Source organism: Gobio gobio (genome assembly GCF_949357685.1).
Source record: "Gobio gobio genome assembly, chromosome: 11".
Classification (NCBI taxonomy): domain Eukaryota; kingdom Metazoa; phylum Chordata; class Actinopteri; order Cypriniformes; family Gobionidae; genus Gobio; species Gobio gobio.
The window spans coordinates 45,352,806-45,372,660 of record NC_137104.1 but is presented as its reverse complement, the minus strand read 5'-3'; the positions used below and the strand labels follow the sequence as shown (position 1 = coordinate 45,372,660).

The window sequence follows — 19,855 nt, the reverse complement described above, 5'->3', positions numbered from 1 at the left end:
ATCGTCATTCATCTATAAGCGATATCATCACATGGGCTCAGGACTACTTTGGCAAACCTTTGTCAAGTACCACAATACGTAGTTGTGGCGAGGGGGGCGTGGTTTAGCGAAGTCTGTGACGGGAGAGAGTCAGAGGACGAGCGGCAGGTAAGTGAATCAAGGCCAAATGAGAAACACCTGTCTCTTGTTTCAGTGATTGGCATGGGGAGACAGGATATAAGCCACCCAGGAAATGGGACTGGGGAGAGAGGAGCTGGAGAGACACACCCTGGGACTCGTAGCCACACGGATGCAGAGAGGAACTGCTTATGAAACCGACGAATGTAAAAAGAGAGTTTTGTTTATTGTTTTATGTTTTGTGCGATGTGCACACAGTTTGTTTACTGACTTAAAGAGAGAATAAAAGAGCATGTACGAGTCCCAGAAAGCCGACCCCTTGTCTTCTTCCTTTTCCCTTTACTAACTTTGTTACAGTAGTTACATCCACAAATGCCAGTTAAAACTGTACTGTGCCAAAAGGAAGCCCTATGTTAACAGTGTCCAGAAGCGCCGTCGACTTCTCAGGGCTCGGAGGTATCTGGGATGGACCAGCACACAGTGGAAACGTGTACTGTGGTCAGATGAATCAGTATTTCAGGTATTTTTTGGGAGGAATGGACGCTGTGTGCTCCAGACCAAAGAAGAAAAGGATCATCCAGACATTTACCAGCAACAAGTCCAAAAGCCAGGGTCTGTCATGGTATGGGGTTGTGTCAGTGCCCTTGGCAAAGGTAATTTGCACTTCTGTGAAGGCACCATTAATGCTGAAAAGTACATAGAGATTTTGGAGCATAATTTGCTGCCTTCAAGAAGACATCTTTTCCAGGGACATCCATGCATATTTCAACAAAAGAATGCAAAACCACATTCTGCACACATTACAAAGTCCTGGCTGAGGAGGAAGAGGGTACGGGTACTTGACTGGCCTGCCTGCAGTCCCGACCTGTCTCCAATAGAGAATTTTGAAGCGCAAAATGCGACAATGAAGACCTCGTACTGTTGCCCACCTTAAGACTTGTTTGCAGGAAGAATGGGACAAAATTACACCTGAAACACTTCATCACTTGGTGTCTTCAGTCCCTAAACGTCTTTTAAGTGTTGTGAAAAGGAATGGCAACATTACAAAGTGGTAAATCCTTTACTGTCCCAACTTTTTTTGAAATGTGTTGCAGGTCTGAATGACAGGAAAGGATGCATATTTACAAATGACATGAAGTTGATAAGACAAACCATGAAATATTTTGTGTTCATATTGTCTGCAATGAAATACAAGTCAAAGTAAATTTAGAAATCACTTCTTTTTTTTCTTTTTTTTTGCATTTTCCATACTGTCCCAACTTTTTCTGATTTGGGGTTGTATATGGGACAATTACACACTGATCCTTTAACAATGCATTAGCGCAAAAACACACACCTTTTGGAGGTGCAAGTAAGAGAAGAAAGCTTCAAAGAGTCAAAATATAATAATATCATGAAATGCTAAAGTGAGTGTGGTTAGCCTATATCTTGCCTCTACAAACACACAGAGCAATATTACACTATCTGCCCATTTCACAGCGTGATTTCTCGACTGTCACAAATACGGCCCTAACAAAATACAGATTTGGGCACTTTTTATTGTACCTGTTTTTTTAATTGGCCTTTGAATGTAGCTTTATTGTGTGGTTAAAAAAAGCATTACCTTGCCAAAGCTTTGACGAGCTCTTTGATCTAATGGTGTTGAGCGCTCCAAATGCAAACTTTGCATGCAGCATTCAGACAGTAATTTGACAGTACTCTGATCCAATATAGGAATCGTCTGATTGACAGCCCTCTATCCCAATAGTGTTAGGGGAACCAGTGGGGGCGGCAATCATATTTCAGGGTGGCCGTGACACCCTTTACACACACCCCTGATATGCGTTCTTTGGCGCCCCTTCAGCTGATGGCGCCCTAGGCGACCGCCTAGTTCGCCTATGCCTAAAAACGGCCCTGGCTCTGTGGTACCTGATGTAAGGCGAGTGATCTGCATGAACACAAATACTCTTATCTCACTGAAATCTTGACGGATTTACAAATGGTTTGGTTTCTTACAAACGTTATTAACGTGGCTATAATTATGGATGCTTGAACAAATTATGAATAATTTGTCATAAGTATGCAGTGTCATAACTACATCTCTGGCGTTTATAACAAACCAAACAGTTTGAAAGTCGGTAGAAAATTTAGCAAGTTATGGTTATTTAAAAAGTGCAAGCACCATGAAAACAATGTTACGAGTGAGCGAGCTGCCTGTGACAAGATGGCCGCCAGGTGCAGACGTCGACCTCCATTGGCCAGCAGCGCGGACGAGATATCTAGCCTTTATTATGTATATCTATGCCTAGCACCATGAGGTCCTCTCCTCCATGGACAAGGGGAAATGGAAGGGGCTTGAAAACATAAAGGTCACATACATGACCACAAATGTGTTCCGTTGCCTAGATACAGGGGGTGTCTCACATTCCCCCATTCTTCCCTACAGAGAGAGAGAGAGAGACATTTTATATATATAAAAATCAGTATATCATATATCAAGCAAATCGGTCATTCACTTTGCGTGCACCTCCAAAATTTACTTCAATTCTTAAATGAACTTACGGCTGTAATGGAACTCTTTGACAGCTCTAAATTTTATAAAGAGTTATGTTGACACCTGACTGCTTTTTGTCTTTTTTTGATGTTTTATCATATAAAACCTAAAAATGTAAAATATTGTGCAATGTTTCGCTTGAACATTCTTCTTATGCCATCTTTATTTGAAATAAAAGTCATTTGATTGTATATTTTATCTATTGCAATGACATTCAGACATTTGAAAGTCTAGCTTTACGTGTCCAAATAGTTTTTTAGGCTGCTGTAGAATTACATTGATTCATGTAATTGACACTTTTATCCAAAGCAACAAAATAAGGAAACGCAGTTAATCACTATAAATAAGCTAGAAATTACAGCTATAACTCTGTAGTAAATATATTTTCTCTTGTCTTTCTTTAACAACACGCTGACATAATCACAAGGATGATTATTTGTATTGTGTCTCTACAGTCAACAGCCTCCATCACAAGTTGTGCTCCGTCCACCATGTGATAGGACACAGCCTATGAGCCTCTCACATGAGCATCACACATCAAGCACTTCTCTATTTCCCTCTCATAAATTCAGAGGTTTGGGATTTTGTTTATTCATGTGATCCTTGTACACATTTGCAGGATTGTCTCACTTGGAATTTGACAAAAATCTGCATTTGAGAAGAAAACTGATCAAACCAAAAAGATGCAATAGGGAAAGTGAAGTGTTTGATAGTCCTCAAGGGCTGTAAAATTAAATTACACATCTTGAACATGCATAGCAAAATGGATACGTCTCTGTTTAGTTCTGGCATTTTGTTGGCTCTGATGTCTCTGTAGTGGTTAAACATGAGATATAATTCGTCTTGTTTACACCTAACTGGATATCTTTGGTCTTTGGTCTGCTGTTCCATTAGTAGAGTACCGGACTTGTGTCCTCCCTTCCTGGAGTCGAACTTGGGAATTCTGAACTACCAAGGACTACCAAGTCAGAAGTTTGCATACATGGTATTGATTGACTGAATAACTTTAATCTATAGTCTATAAATATATTGAATATAGTCTATGGGTCATTCCTGGTATGCGGTAACATTTTGGCTTCATAAATGTTGGGGGGAAAAGTAAATTTTTAGCATTCTACCAAAATAGTGGCTGCAGGAATGCATCTTGGTCAAGCTCAGGGACTAAAAAAAACTATATATAATTATGGGTAGATTCATTGTTCAGACACTGGCAGTGAAGGTGTTCCACTCTGTAAGGGACATACAGATAGCTATCACAAAATGTTAATAATGTAAATATTAAAAAATAACGAGCTTTTCTTGGATGGTATATATCCCTTATGCCATCATGGTATTTTTTTTTAAATCTTGGAACAATAACAAAACAATTTTTAATGAATAGAATGTCTTGATTATTAACGGAGCATAACAGGGTGGAACGGAACGCATAACAGGGTGGAACGGAGTGCTTAACAGGGTGGAACTAAACAGTGGATGAGTTTTCCGTCATTGTCCTGCATGGTTTGCCATCAGTAATGTAATGAGCAGTAAAACTGCACCTATATAATATTGTTTTATATATATATAATATTTATATATACATATATGTGTATATAGAATTTGCAATATACACTAAATACAATTTATTCTATTAGAATTTCCACCCTGTTAGGTTTATAGACCTAACAGGGTGGAAAATGTTAAGCTATGTTAGCCGTAGCTTTTTGAGTGATCAACATTTAGCTAGCTAACCTTCTACAGATAAACATAACTTTTATATCTATTTCAGACATGTTTTTAAAAAATTTGACCTGACAAACATTCTCGAAAAAAATAAGTAGGAGTGTAAACGAATGAGTTATTTAAAAAAACACAGTTGTCATGAAGGGCAAGATTAGAAAATCACAATTTGTAACGGCTGTAAACATGTTTTTTTCCTCTGTAAAGTTGGGCATTTTAACATGAGGCTCAATGAGATTCTGCTCCCTTATGGAGCCAGTCGATGAATTGCAGTTAAAAGGGGTGATGAATTGAGAAATCAACTTTCCCTTGAGCTTTTGATATATAAAAGGTCATGGTAATATAAGAATATCCTGTAAGTTTCAGAGCTGAAAACTTCTTTGTTAGTCAAAGAAAAGCTTTTATATACACCAGGCCCAGCAAAAGATCGATCTCAGAATGTGCCTGGCTATGACGTGAGAGTGTAGTGAAGCACCGCCTCAACAGAAGAAGAACAACGCCTGATTCTGTAGCCCCGCCCACCGATTCGTGCCACTAACATGACAGCATAGAGCTAAACAGCATCAAATTTCTAAGCATTAAACATACCACATAAGCTTTTCGGATTCGGATTTTTAAGCATTCGGATTCCAATATTATGAATTAATGCATGGATGAACTTTATTTTTAATGAATATCCGTGTTAATTTAACCACAGAGTCGTTTGTAAACAAGAGACTGGATTTGCAGACAGGATGAGATTACATGAACGAATGAAGCAACACACTAATGTGAGTAAAACATTTTTTTTTTATATGTGATAGTATTGCATTGTTACAGATCGTTTGATATCTATGGATTATGTGTACGTGTCTAACAGAACATACCTTAACACGCTGTCACAGGCTGGAGAATACTTTATTTGTGGTGTTTTTGGTTCATTACTGTCTTGATGTGCGTTGTTCACTCTCCTGACTCGATATTTGAAGGGCGAGCGTGTGTGTACGGTCTCGGTTATATTCATCGATCGGGCGGGCCAAGTAACGTTAATAAAAAAATATCATTCCAATCAATCGCGGGTGGATGAATCATTGTGTTTGTTTGATAAAGACATTTTGCGAGCCCTGGCTGTGGGCTGGGCGATTCATTCTGATTGCCGTTTGCCACATGCTTTCACTGACGGGGAACAAAAGCTCATTAAATATGCAAATCTTATCCAATCCTAGCCATTTACTTCCAAGTCTTCAGTGTGGCACGCCCATTAAAACTGAGCGTGTCTTGAGAGCCTCAAAACCAGGTCAGAAAATAGCCTATTACTTATTCATTATGATGTTTTTGAATAACGCAATAAGTTGACCTTAGACAACAGTATAAAAAATTTTTAAAAAGCCAGTTCATGACTCCTTTAAGTCACTTCCGTATTGGCTATAAGAGAAACTGGGGAAGGTTGCCACTTGGTCTAAACATACCGTGTCATCTTTAAAAGAATGATCTACTTTTAGTACGCCAGGTGACCTGTAAATGTGAGAAAAAAAAAAAAACTGTTTCCATTGCAGTTTTGCGAAATATTCCTTTTTTGAATTGCCTGAAAAACCACTTCATGTGAGTATAACTTTTTTTTGCGATATATGGTAGTTTTACTATTTATTAGTATTTTCAATTCACAATTTGAAGGGTAAAGGAAACACAGCTAGTGATACTAGCCTTCATTCATAGTGCTAAGTAAAAAGATGCCATTAAACAAATATTTAAAATATATTCTTTATATTTGTTGTTTCTACATTATTTTGGAGATTTAATGGTAAAGTATTTCAATATAAAAATATATTGTTAGGTGCGATTAATTACTGAAAATCATCGATTTTTCATCGAACTAAAGTAAAACATTTTATGCTGCCTTGGCAACTAACTGAAATAAGTCTGAGTTAAAGCACTAAAATTACTTACTGAAAATAATTAAAAACTAAAACTGAAAAATAAATTCAAACCAAAATATTAATTATATAAAAAAAGAATAAAAATGACAAAAGCACCTCAAATTACGAAATGAAAACTTAAATAAAAGTTTCTTTCAAAATAGTAATACAAATTGTAATTAGTTCATAAAATAACACAGACCTGTTGTTATGTGCTTCTTAAGTCTGGTATTTACTGGTTTGATTATTTTGCCAGTGAGCACATGAGTTTTTCCATTAAATCTGAGCAGGAGTTTTAGGATTATTGGTTTTCATAATAATTTGGAGCAACTGTGTTATGTAGGCTAATCACTATTTTTCCTTCAAACCTGCTTCATTTTTACTAAAACAGTTTTAAAATCTTATGAAGGGCTGGATATGCAATCCGAAACTGTTGAAAACGTTCCCAGAGGTAAAAGTACATTTGTGTTTTGGGGCTGTAGGACGAGTGGCTTTATTTAGAGGTCTGTGATGGCCTCAGGTTACACGGCTCAGACTCATGACTAAACTGTGATGCTATTCATTCTAGAGAGACGCTGAAAAGTTTTAGTTGCTCTCTGCATGGGCCCAAAAGATGCTTCGCTTCTGAACAAGAGGAAATTGTGTTTAGGATTGGATTGATGGATTCAGCATTTTGCCAGCAGTTTCTTGGGTAAGTTACATCAAAACAACACATTAGACAATTTCCATCTGAAATTACCTGACAAATGATACTCCGAGGGACGAGGTTCACCATGAAGAACCCGGAGATCTACAAACGATGCCGACAGCTTGAACAAAGGCAAAAAAGCTTATGTTTTTATGTTCATCATCTTCAGAAATCTCACTTTTATTCTCTCGGAGGGGCAGACGCTGTTTTACACTCATCTCTTGAACTTGAACTTTTTCTTTCCCAATCTTCTAGTTTTGTGCTTTGAGGATGGGTGCCGCCTTAAAGAGGTTCTGTGTGCGATTCTGCTGTTGCTGCTGCTGTGAGGATAATGATGATGAAGAAAAGACACCTTTACTTAGGTATTCATGGGGATGTGGGGTCGGTTTGTTTTTAAATCATGCCTGTCTTACCAGTTCAGACAAGCTTTCTGTCTATACATTTTTATTTTTATTATTTTAAATAACTACTACTATAATTATGTTTTTAATAGAAATATCTTTGCAAATTACTTTGGTTCAAACTGTGCTATACGTTTAAACATTATTGTACAAGTTTTCTCATTAAAATTAGAACAGCTAATTCTACTAACTCTTAAACTTTATACCATGTGGAAATCCACAAAAAAAAATTTTTTAAATAAATGTTTAATTCATAACTCACGGTCCAACGTTCTTCTGCTTTCCCTTTGTTCCGACCAACAGTTGCCTGACAGAATGAAGAATCCCGGTTTTATTGCTAATTACAAAATAATATCAAACACACTATTAGTATTCACACTAAAATGTATTCATATAGTAAAAGTATTTGTACATTTTGTTTGTGTGTGTTTGTTTGTGTTAGTCACGACACATTAGAATATTTCGACCGTGAGGCAAAAAGAAGGCGGGACCAGGAGACCAACCTGTGGAGTGAACCAGGAGACCCCTCCCACTCTGAGAGAGATGACGACCGCACGCTCTACAACCTGCTGCAGACCAGAGCCCAAACACAACGAGGCTCTCATGTATGACGTGCAAAACTAATTGGCATTTAAATATGAGACGTGACTAATGCTGCGTTCACAACATTTCATAATTTCCATGAATAAAGCTCAGGTACTCGCGGTACTTTGATGTCATACACCGATCGGTCAGCACAGCGCCGCTTCAAGACGAACACACCTTCAAAGGATAGTTCACTCAAAAATGTTAATTCTGTCATCCTCCTTCACTCACCATCATGTTGTCCAAACCGGTTTGACTTTCGTTCATCTTCGGAACACAAATGGAGATCTTTTTGATAAAATCTGAGAGCTTTGCTACGCAACTGACACTTTGACACTTCAAAAAGTCAAGAGATTGTGAAACTAATCCATATGAATTGAGCGGTTTAATCCAACATTTCTGAAGAGACTCGGTCGCTTAATATGATGAACAGATTTAATTTAGGCTTTTATCCACAAATAAACATGATCAGCGAATATAAACAGAAGCTCAACCGAACATTCTTCACGAGAATGAATCTCATTGGTTCTTCCTGAAGCTCAAACGTGCTGCGTAACACGAGAATGAACCTCATTGGCTCTTGCGGAATCTCAAACGTTCTGCGGAACACGAGAATGAACCTCATTGGTTCTTGCAGAAGCTCAAACGTGCTGCATAACTTGAGAATGAACCTCATTGGTTCATGAGAATTGGTTCTTGGTTCTTGTGGAACACGAGAATGAACCTCATTGGTTCTTGTGGAACACGAGAATGAACCTCAGTGGTTCTTGCAGAAGCTTAAACGTGCTGCGGAACACGAGAATGAACCTCATTGGTTCTTGCAGAAGCTCAAACGTGCTGCATAACTTGAGAATGAACCTCATTGGTTCATGAGAATTGGTTCTTGGTTCTTGCGGAACACGAGAATGAACCTCATTGGTTCTTGCAGAAGCTCAAACGTTCTGCGTAACACGAGAATTAACCTCATTTGTTCTTGCAGAACACAAGAATGAACCTCATTGGTTCTTGTGGAAGCTCAAACGTACTGCGTAACATGAGAATGAACCTCATTGGTTCTTGCAGAACATGAGAATGAACCTCATTGGTTCTTGCAGAACACAAGAATGAACCTCATTGGTTCTTGCAGAAGCTCAAACGTGCTGCGTAACACAAGAATGAACCTCATTGGTTCTTGCTGAAGCTCAAACTTGCTGCGTAACACGAGAATGAACCTCATTGGTTCTTGCAGAAGCTCAAACGTTCTGCGGAACACAAGAATGAACCTCATTGGTTCTTGCAGAAGCTCAAACGTGCTGCGTAACATGAGAATGAACCTCATTGGTTCATGAGAATTGGTTCTTGGTTCTTGGTTCTTGGTTCTTGCGGAACACGAGAATGAACCTCATTAGTTCTTGCAGAAGCTCAAACGTGCTGCGTAACATGAGAATGAACCTCATTGGTTCACGAAAATTGGTTCTTGGTTCTTGCGGAAAACGAGAATGAACCTCATTGGTTCTTGCAGAAGCTCAAACGTGCTGCGTAACATGAGAATGAACCTCATTGGTTCATGAGAATTGGTTCTTGCGGAACACGAGAATGAACCTCATTGGTTCTTGCAGAAGCTCAAACGTGCTGCGTAACACGAGAATGAACCTCATTGGTTTTTGCTGAAGCTCAAACGTGCTGCGTAACACGAGAATGAACCTCATTGGTTCTTGCAGAAGCTCAAACGTGCTGCGTAACACGAGAATGAACCTCATTGGTTTTTGCTGAAGCTCAAACGTGCTGCGTAACACGAGAATGAACCTCATTGGTTCTTGCAGAAGCTCAAACGTGCTGCGTAACACGAGAATGAACCTCATTGGCTCTTGCGGAAACTCAAACGTTCTGCGGAACACGAGAATGAACCTCATTGGTTCTTGCAGAAGCTCAAACGTGCTGCGTAACATGAGAATGAACCTCATTGGTTCACGAGAATTGGTTCTTGGTTCTTGCGGAACACGAGAATGAACCTCATTGATTCTTGCGGAACACGACAATGAACCTCATTGGTTCTTGCGGAACACGACAATGAACCTCATTGGTTCTTGCGGAACACGACAATGAACCTCATTGGTTCTTGCGGAACACGAGAATGAACCTCATTGATTCTTGCGGCACACGACAATGAACCTCATTGGTTCTTGCGGAACACTAGAATGAACCTCATTGGTTCTTGCGGAAGCTCAAACATGCTGCCTAACATGAGAATGAACCTCATTGGTTCACGAGAATTGGTTCTTGGTTCTTACGGAACACGAGAATGAACCTCATTGGTTCTTGCAGAAGCTCAAATGTGCTGCGTAACACGAGAATTAACCTCATTGGTTCACGAGAATTGGTTCTTGGTTCTTGCGGAACACGAGAATGAACCTCATTGGTTCTTGCGGAACACGAGAATGAACCTCATTGGTTCTTGCGGAACACGAGAATGAACCTCATTGGTTCTTGCTGAAGCTCAAACATGCTGCCTAACATGAGAATGAACCTCATTGGTTCTTTCAGAACACGAGAATGAACCTCATTGGTTCTTGTGGAAGCTCAAAGGTACTGCGTAACATGAGAATGAACCTCATTGGTTCTTTCAGAACACGAGAATGAACCTCATTGGTTCTTGCGGAAGCTCAAACATGCTGCCTAACATGAAAATGAACCTCATTGGTTCACGAGAATTGGTTCTTGGTTCTTACGGAACAAGAGAATGAACCTCATTGGTTCTTGCGTAACATGAGAATGAACCTCATTGGTTCTTGTGGAAGCTCAAACATGCTGCCTAACATGAGAATGAACCTCATTGGTTCACGAGAATTGGTTCTTGGTTCTTGCGTAACACGAGAATTAACCTCATTGGTTCTCGCACGTCAAGCGAACATGCTTGACTTTCCGTTTATCATAACTGATGTGTTGATGTGTGAGTTGATTAAAGGTGAACTATGTAGGATTTTTGCAGTAAAACATCCAGAAATCACTAGGCCAGTGTTATATATTTTGTTCAGTTGAGTACTTAGAATATCCCAAATGTTTTCAACTATTTGTAAATCGTGAGAAAATTGCTATTTTAACCAAGGAGCCGGGACGTGTGGGCTATGCGTGTGAGGGAGTCGCCTGTCGATTGCGTCATATCTGCGTCACCCTCGGTCTCCGGTTTTATTCAGTGAAACGCTTTACTCTCACTGCATTGTGAACAAGTGTCATAGCAGCCGCCGAGCGAACGTCATAACTTCCTTTTCAACACACTCAGATATATCTAATACGATAAACAGAGCTGCGTTACCTCACACTCAGCACTGGAGAAGAGGAAGTGCCGCCGGCAACCGTGTCATAATAAAAGTCCCGACAGCGACTATGCCATAATAACAGTCCCGCTCTTCAATCGCTCCTGCGACCTTGCTCAGCTCCACAACACTCGCTCCTGCTCTGCTTCATACTACAGTAACGTTAATAATCGCATCCATGAACATGATTTCTGCCCGAGTCCTATCCTGACTGTTTCCCACCGGCTGTGAGGTGAAGACCACATGTCCCGAGATTCTGCGCTCAAATGTGGCGTCATCAAACTACGCCTTTGTTTTGAACAGGCGACCTCTAGTGGACGGAAAAGTTACATAGTGTAGCTTTAATGTTTATATGTGCATAAAGTCTAAATTCAATCTGTTCATCAAATAAAGTGATCTTGTGTCTCTTCAGAAAATTTGGACTAAACCGATCAATTCATATGGAATAGTTTTATGATCTCTTTATGAACTTTTTGAAGCGTCAAAATGGTAGTTGCGTAGCTGTCAACGGAGGAACAGAAAGCTCTCAGAATAATTACGGTAATTATGACACGGTGTGAACTCACTTTAAACAGATGTGATAGTCTTTTGAAGTGTATATGCCATGTCTCAAAAAATGAATCGGCACATGCTTTTCGGCAATTACACATTATTATCAACATGCTACATGTGTAGAGATGACGTCTGAAATTACCATATATATAATAAAAAAAAATACAGCCAGGGAAAAGGAAAACAAAAAAAATGCAGTTCCATTATTGGAAGGGTTAAATAAAAAAAAAAATGTAGTCCCATTGTTTGTCACATTTGGCCAATTAGAGAAACATCAAGGTGTTTTTTAAATATTACAATATTTCCTTCTATCCCAACTAAGTATGTAGCGACAACTTAAGTCAAATATGTGTAGGTGTCATTCTTGAGTCTTGATGGTTGAGTTGAGTTCTGTCATGTCTTCTGTCCTGTAGGGTTACCGGCGTTTGAGCATCGACATCGAGGCCATGAGAGACATGAGAAGAGAGGTGCGAGATAAATGGAAGATAATCTTAGAGAATCTGGGTAAGAGATTGCGTGAGAAATTCTGTTCAGATGATTTGCTCTCAGGGACAGTCCGTCGCTGAGATGTTTGGTTTATTTTCTCAGGGTTCATGGCCGAAGCGGAGTCTCTGTTGACGGTGTCTGCCAGCGCCTCAATGGACCGCATGAGAAACGCAGCGACCGCCCGCTCCCTTCTACAGACCCTCCACAACGAAACATCCCTATTCAACAGCAGAGAGCCTCCACCCGAGAGATACCTCTTCATCCTGGTGAGCATGTCACTGAAACTCACTTCAAGTGTGAACAATCGATGACAATCTAAAGCACAAGTAAATATTGCTGCATTTCAATGCAGTTTATGTCTGTTTGAAGGGAGGTGCTTCAGGCATAAATGAAGGTGAATATCATTTCTAAAATATATATAATTCTAAAATGTTTAAACCCTTAACGGTTGCTCTTTTTTCGTATCATATTCTAGAAATTATCATAAATTAGGTATCATTCGAAAGCTTACGAACTCAAAATTAATCCTGTGAAATCGGACGTTGCGTTACCATGGAAACTGTACTCTAAATTCTTCTAGCAGGCTCCTCCCCTAGTGGGCGGTGTCATGTTTCATATTACAACATTTATTTTAACTTTTTTTTGTACTTTATAATCAAAATCTTTTCTAATCTTGACAAAACGCATATCGTTGGAAAGGTCTGAGTCTCAAGGTTCCATATTTGGTGACGGTTTTGTGATGGACAGAAATTTCAAGGAAATTCCATTTTTTAAAAATCAATGGAATGTGGAGGACACCCGGTGTCAACTTCAAATTTGGAACACAACTTGGTTAGACATAACTTTCGACAACATTTTTGAGTAAAATTGTTTTGTAAAATGTATATTTTATATTAAATAAAAAACATTTAGTACAGTATTTTGAATTTACAGTAAATTTAAACTCCCATAACTTTTTCATACTTTCATCTTTTGAATTGCTTTCACTTCAGCAATAATCTGCCGGTGTCTTTTTAAAAGGCTGACAGTTAAGGGGTTAATATAATTGAATTTAAAATAAAATCATATATACTAGTGCTGGGGAAAAATTAATCGTGATTAATCACATCCAAAATAAAAGTTTTTGTTTGCATAACATATAACAATAATAATACATTTTATTTGTAACGCATTTTACATTAAACAAAATCTCAAAGTGCTACAGATTAAAAAATAAATACAAATAAAATAAATAAAAAATTGACTAATATATGTGTGTGTACTGTGTATAATTATTATGTATATATAAATACACACACATGCATGTATATATTAAAGAAAAAAAAATTTTCCTTTATAATTTTATATCTAAGATAAATTATATATACAGTATATACGTGCAAATATTTCTTAAATATATACATGAATGAGTGTGCATTTATATATACATAATAATAATACACAGTACACACACATATTATGTAAACACAATCACGATTAATCACGATCATTTTTTTCCCCAACACTAATATAAACATATATAAATATTTAATATTTTTAGAACATTTTAAATTTATGTAATACAGAATTGGAATACCAAATATCAACTGCACAACTTTTAGAAAGCATAACAAATCAGAAAGATGAACAAATCATTTTTATTTCACCTTTGCCTAGAAAAAAACAGCATCTTTCAATGGCCACTGGATTTTAAAATGATGTAAAATTATAAGGTCTTTTGAAGCATTTTATCTTAAAAGGGGGCTTGAATTGTAGGCTACTAATTTACATGAACAAAAAATTTTAATTATTTAAAAATAAATAAATTACCCTAAGATTTTAATAATGTATTAATACATATTATAAACATTAGGATTAATAAATGCTTTAGAAGTATTATTGTATAACTAATTTTAACTAAAAAGGATAAAAAAAAAGTGTCATAATATTCAAATGTGATATTGATGTGCTATTGATAAGAATATATTTGTATTGTTCAGAATATTTTGTTTAACCCTCTGGTACTCTTTGGTCATTTTTGACCCAAAAAGTTTACGTTTTGTTTTTTTATGATTTTTACTTCATCGGAACGGTACGAAACCTGAGGTTTCAGCACTTGCTGTGAAAACACACATACACACACATCATGGACATGATTCGAAAAGGTTAAAGGGTCCTGAAAACACACTTGTAATCCCCGAGTTCAAAAAAGACTGCATTGGAAATGAATGGGAAACGTTTGGTACTGCGCCCAAACAAAATCTTACTGAAAGATCATTTTTTGAGATATCAACCTGAAATTTGTAACACAATTTGTTTAGATTTATGGTTTTGATGTTCTTGAAGTTTTAGAGTAAAGCATGTTTAGGAAAATATATATGAAATAAAACTAAAATAGTTTTTCTTAACAATAAACCTAAAACTTCTATAACTTTCTTTTCTTTAAAAAGAGGCCAGACTTAAATCTTAAAAGCATTCAGTTGGATGTTTCATTTTCAGGTCAATGCTCAAAAAGTGGTTAACAGATAACAAATGGATTATAAAATATCATTCAATACCATAAAATCCCCTAAAAATACAAAATATGAAATAAAAAAACTAATAAAAAACCTTTTGAGGAAGAACATTGTTATGGTTGATAGGTTATTAATGCACATTTCTTCAGAAAATGTTTGGTAAATGTTATGTAAATCTTTAGCACCTCCCCCAAAATAATCTCATATTGTGAAATTACAAACCTCTCTGGTTAGGCAGCAAACCACAAGGTTTCGAGACAGCCATGAACATCTATCAAATGAACATGCTTGAGATAGACATGCCTTCTAGACATTCTTCCTCACTTATATACTCACATTTCACTCAGGACCGGCTCATTTATCTTGACGCTGCTGAGGATTTTGTGGCCAAGGCTCGTCGCTTCTACCCTCCTAAAGACGATGATGATGAAGATGAGGACATCCTTGCAATAAATCTGCCTCTGTTGCTGTCCCGTATGAATCAGAACATCTCTGGAGGAGAGGATGAGGATGAGGATGAGGAGGGGGGCGAGACCACTGGACCAGAGTACTGACACCGAGATGATTTCATAATCAGTTAGAAAGGTTTCTGGAGGTACAACCCCATTTACAGAAAAGTTGGGACATTTTGTAAAATGCAATAAAATCAAGAATGTGATTTGTTTATTCTTTAACCTTTATTTAAAGGTGCAGTGTGTAGTATTTATGAGGATCTATTGACAGAAACGCAATATTATATACATAACTATGTTTTCAGTGGTGTATAAAGACCTTACATAATGAGTTTATTATCTTAGAATGAGCCATTTCTCTCTCCATACACCGCCGGCCAGTGAAGTCACCATTTTGAGCCGCCATGTTTCTACAGTAGCCCTAAACGGACAAACTTCTGTAAAGAACGCTAGCTACTCTCTACGACAGCGACATCTTTGTCCTGTGTTGGCTTCTCTATGTGCTTCGAAAGGGAGGGGTGAGCGGTGGACGGTTGCAATTCACACACTCACTGCTAGATGCCGCTAAAATTCACACACAGCACCTTTAACTGACAAAAGTACAAAGAAAAGATGTCCATGCTTTCACTTAGAAACTTAATAGGTTTTTTTTTTTGTAAATATAAACAAATTTTGATTTTGATGGCTGCAACACACTCCAAGAAAGTGGGGACAGAGGCAAAATAAAAATGAAAATATTATAGATTATCCAAGTTGAACTGTTTTGAAAAAAAAGTACATGATTAGCAGGTGAACTGGTAATAGGTGAGGGTATCGGGATTGGATAAAAAGGAGCATTCACCAGGGTAAGGGTATGTTTTCACAACAACGATGTACTAAAAACAGACAACAACACTGTCAAAACGATCCCCGTTCATGTGGGTCTGCGAAAATAACTAAAAAGTCTGTATTATGCATGCCAGGCCAGTAGTTGGCGATGTCACTTTGTCAGGAAACACTTCACAAACACGTAATACGCATTCGTGAACATGTAATACGCATGCGCATGAGGTCCCCGTTTTCACAAGATCACGTTTTTGTTGTTTACATGGAGATGGTAAAGGCATCGTTTTCAGAAACGTGCATTTTCAGGCCCCCAAAACGCCATTGTCGTGTAAATGAACGGCCAAAACGCATAAAAAGTCTTACGTTTTCAGTTGAAAACGTTGCCGTTTAAACAGACCCAGCATGTTCATGGTTCACCACTGCCAAATTTCATGAGAGAATTTTCAAACGATTCAAAAATCACATTTTCTCAATGCAAGATTGCAACAACTTTAGGTATTTCACCATCTACATAACATTGTGAAAAGATTCAGGGAATCCAGAGAAATCTCAGTCAGTGTAAGGCAAGGCAGGAAACCTCTGTTGACTCTGCGTGACCTTCGAGCCCTCAGATGACATCGCATGAGAAACCATCATGCTACTGTGTTAAATATAGCCATATGGGCTTGGGAGTACTGTGGAAAACTGTTGTCACTTAAAGGGATAGTTCACCCAAAAATGACAATCAGCCCATGATTTACTCACCCTCAAGCCATCCTAGGTGTATATGGCTTTCTTCTTTCAGACGAATACAATCGGAGATGTATTAAATAGTGTCCTGGCTCTTCCAAGCTTTATAAAGGCAGTGAATAGAGGACAGGATTTTGATATCCTTACGACTCCGGAGGGTTAATAAAGGCCTTCTGAAGCAAAATGCGTTTGTGTAAGTAAAATATCCATATTTAAAGCGTTATAACTTAAATAACTAGCTTCCGACAGACGGCCGTACGCATCGATTTACAGTGAAAGAGTGACCCCTGACCTGACACATGACGTACTGACGAACGCAGAAGCTCGGAGGATAAAGCCAACAAAACACCGGTCACAAATTAGAAGACTAAAATGAGAATTTTTAAAGAGAAATGTTGGAGGGTTTTGATATAAGAGTGAACCGCGAGAGGCGTAAAGCTTACGCTACTCCTACATCGCATCAGGGGTTACTCTTTTGGCATAAGTCGACTTGCGTAGGCCGTCTGCCGGAAGCTAGTTATTTTAGTTTATAGTTATAAATATGGATATTTTTCTTACAAAAACACATTCTTTCGCTTCAGAAGGCCTTTATTAACCCTTCGGAGCTGTAAGGATATCTTTTATGATGGGTGGATGCACTTTTTGGGCTTCAAAATCATGTCCTCCTGAAGAGCAAGTCATATACATTAGGATGACTTGAGGGTGAGTAAATCATGGGCTAATTTAGTTTCTGGGTGCACTAACCCTTTAACACTGCATCAAGAAATGCTACTTGAATCTCTGTTACACAAGGAGAAAGCTATACATCAGTTCTGTGCAGAGATGCCGGCAAGTTCTCTGGGCCTGAGCTCATCTCAGATGATCCAAAACACAGTGGAAATGTGTGCTGTGCTCAGATAAGTCCACGTTTCAGCTAGTTTTTGGAAAAAACAGACATCGAGTTCTCAATCTCAAAGATAAAAAAGGCACTATCCAGATTTTCATAAACGACAGGTGCAAAAGTAAACATCTGTCATGGTATGGGGGTGCGTCAGTGCAAACGGCATGATGGACTTGCATATATGTGAAGATACCATTGACGTGGATGTGTATATTGGGATTTGTACAGAGAAATATACTGCCATCAAGATGACATTTTTCTTGGGAAGTCCATGGTTATTAGGGTAAGACAATGCCAGGCCTCTTTCTGCATGTGTTACATCAGATCGGTTCCATAGACACTCTACTCCTGCAGTCCAGATCTGACTCCTATTGAAAATGTATGGCCTATCATGAAAAGGAGAATCAGACAACGACGATCATGGACTGTTGAGCAGCTGTCTTGTATCAGGCGAGATTTAAGAAAAATCTCCTCAGTTCCAATTAAAACTCCAAATTAATTGGAGTGTGTTGCAGCCATCAAAATCAATATGTGTTTACATTTACAAAATACAATTCAGTTGGTCAGAGAATGAATCAATCATAGATTCTAGTTTTTATTGCATTTTACAAAATGTCCCAACTTTTCTAGAAATGGCGTTGTAGATGGATTTGGACTGATGTTAGCTCGGGTCAAGGTGGATGGGAATGTAGAAAGATTAAATGGCAAATGCATTAGACAGATGCTTTTGTGAGAAAGTGGAGACTATTTTCAGAATCATCGAACTCATATCTTGTGTAACTGTGAAGATCAGTAGGAGATTCAGGATTACTGAGGCATGTTTATATTGTAAGTGGGTATGATGGCAAAGTGTATTTGAATAATGAATAAATAGAAAGGAAACTTTTTCTCTTGAAATTTGTGTCTGTGTTCTTTACATTGAATGCGGATGTATGGATTGAGTCCATCAAACTGCTGATAGAGTATTATATTAAAGGGATAGTTCACCCAAAAATGAAAATTAGCCCATGATTTACTCACCCTCAAGTCATCCGAGGTGTATATGACATTCTTCTTTCAGACGAATAAAATCTGAGTTATATTAAAAATGTTCTGGCTAATCCAAGTATTATAATAGCAGTAATAGTTGCTCTGTTTTTGAAGTCCATAAAAAAGTGCATCTGTCCGTCAAATAACATGCTCCACGCGGCTCCGGGGTGTAAAATCCATATTTAAACATTTATATTTCGTTTTTTTTTATGGCTCTGGATCAGCCATCCCCGCGCCATCAATTCCGGCAAATACGGTCAAAATACAAAATACCAGCACGATCATAGATCCTCATTAGTGGCTGCGCGGATCGGTCGAATGAGGCATCTACGTATATATATCTTTGATCGCGCCAGTATTTTGACCTTATTCGCCGGAAGTTATGGCGCTGGGAATACTAGATGACATTCGTATGATAAGAGGTAAAAAAAAATTACATAAATACTGTTTGGTTTCTCGCAGAAACCGATCGTTTCGTGAGTTAAGACATCAATGTGTCGCCACGAGCCGCGGGGTTTAATATGGATTCGTATGTTTATGTGTTTTTACTCTCATACTCTAAAATATCCCCATTGACATGCATTATACGACTATCACACTGCAACGGTTGGAGTTAGAAATCTTCATTTGTGTTCTACTGAAGAAACAAAGACACATACATCTTGGATGCCCTGGGGGTAAGCTGAGAAAAACAAAAATTTAGTTTTTGGGTGAACTATCCCTTTAATTCAACAAAATGCTAGGACAACAGCCACACACCTCTTAGAGGGCAAGAAGACTTCTCATTGGTCTACATGCAGTTTCTGCCTTTAACCCATCTTGAGACTAATCCCTGGCCTGAAGTTTAGGCCTAAACCGCCATTAAAATTCCTTAGGAACTTTTGGTGGTGTATAAATAATATAAATAAATGGCTGAAACGAGAGGCCACAAGAATCCATTCAAGCCCATTCATAACTATCATGTTTGGAAACCTTAAAGGTGAACTATGTAACATTTTTTCAGTAACATATCCAAAAACCACTAGGCCAGTGTTTTATATTTTGTTCAGTTGAGTACTTACAATATCCCAAATGTTTCCAACTATTTGTAAACCGTGAGAAATTGCTATTATAACCAAGGAACCGGGACGTGTGAGGGAGTCGCCTGTCGAAGCAGTAAGGCGTCATATCTGCGTT

The 19,855-nt window shown here is 38.1% G+C and overlaps 1 protein-coding gene across 2 annotated transcripts; it reads left to right on the top strand.

Annotated features, from left to right (window-relative positions):
• Positions 1 to 6,577: 6,577 nt before the first annotated feature.
• LOC307133544 (melanoregulin) lies at positions 6,578 to 15,935 on the top strand. 2 transcript variants are annotated; one of them, XM_079828626.1, is made up of 7 exons: positions 6,578 to 6,715; positions 6,833 to 6,955; positions 7,208 to 7,314; positions 7,796 to 7,958; positions 12,197 to 12,287; positions 12,372 to 12,535; positions 15,112 to 15,935. In XM_079828626.1, exons 3-7 carry the CDS (start codon positions 7,223 to 7,225, stop codon positions 15,316 to 15,318), a joined length of 717 nt encoding a protein of 238 aa, XP_079684752.1. In that variant the 5' UTR covers positions 6,578 to 6,715; positions 6,833 to 6,955; positions 7,208 to 7,222; the 3' UTR covers positions 15,319 to 15,935. The 2 variants fall into 2 exon arrangements, with proteins under 2 accessions (XP_079684752.1, XP_079684751.1); XM_079828625.1 differs by lacking the exon at positions 6,578 to 6,715 and having other exon boundaries at positions 6,826 to 6,955.
• The last annotated feature ends 3,920 nt before the right edge of the window (positions 15,936 to 19,855 follow it).

Excerpts from the sequence above, each read along its gene's own strand:
- LOC307133544 (XM_079828626.1), top strand. The coding sequence starts at position 7,223 with ATGGGTGCCGCCTTAAAGAGGTTCTGTGTGCGATTCTGCTGTTGCTGC. Across the intron at positions 7,959-12,196 it reads AAACACAACGAGGCTCTCAT|GGTTACCGGCGTTTGAGCAT; the intron begins GTATGACGTGCA and ends TCTGTCCTGTAG. Across the intron at positions 12,536-15,111 it reads AGAGATACCTCTTCATCCTG|GACCGGCTCATTTATCTTGA; the intron begins GTGAGCATGTCA and ends CATTTCACTCAG.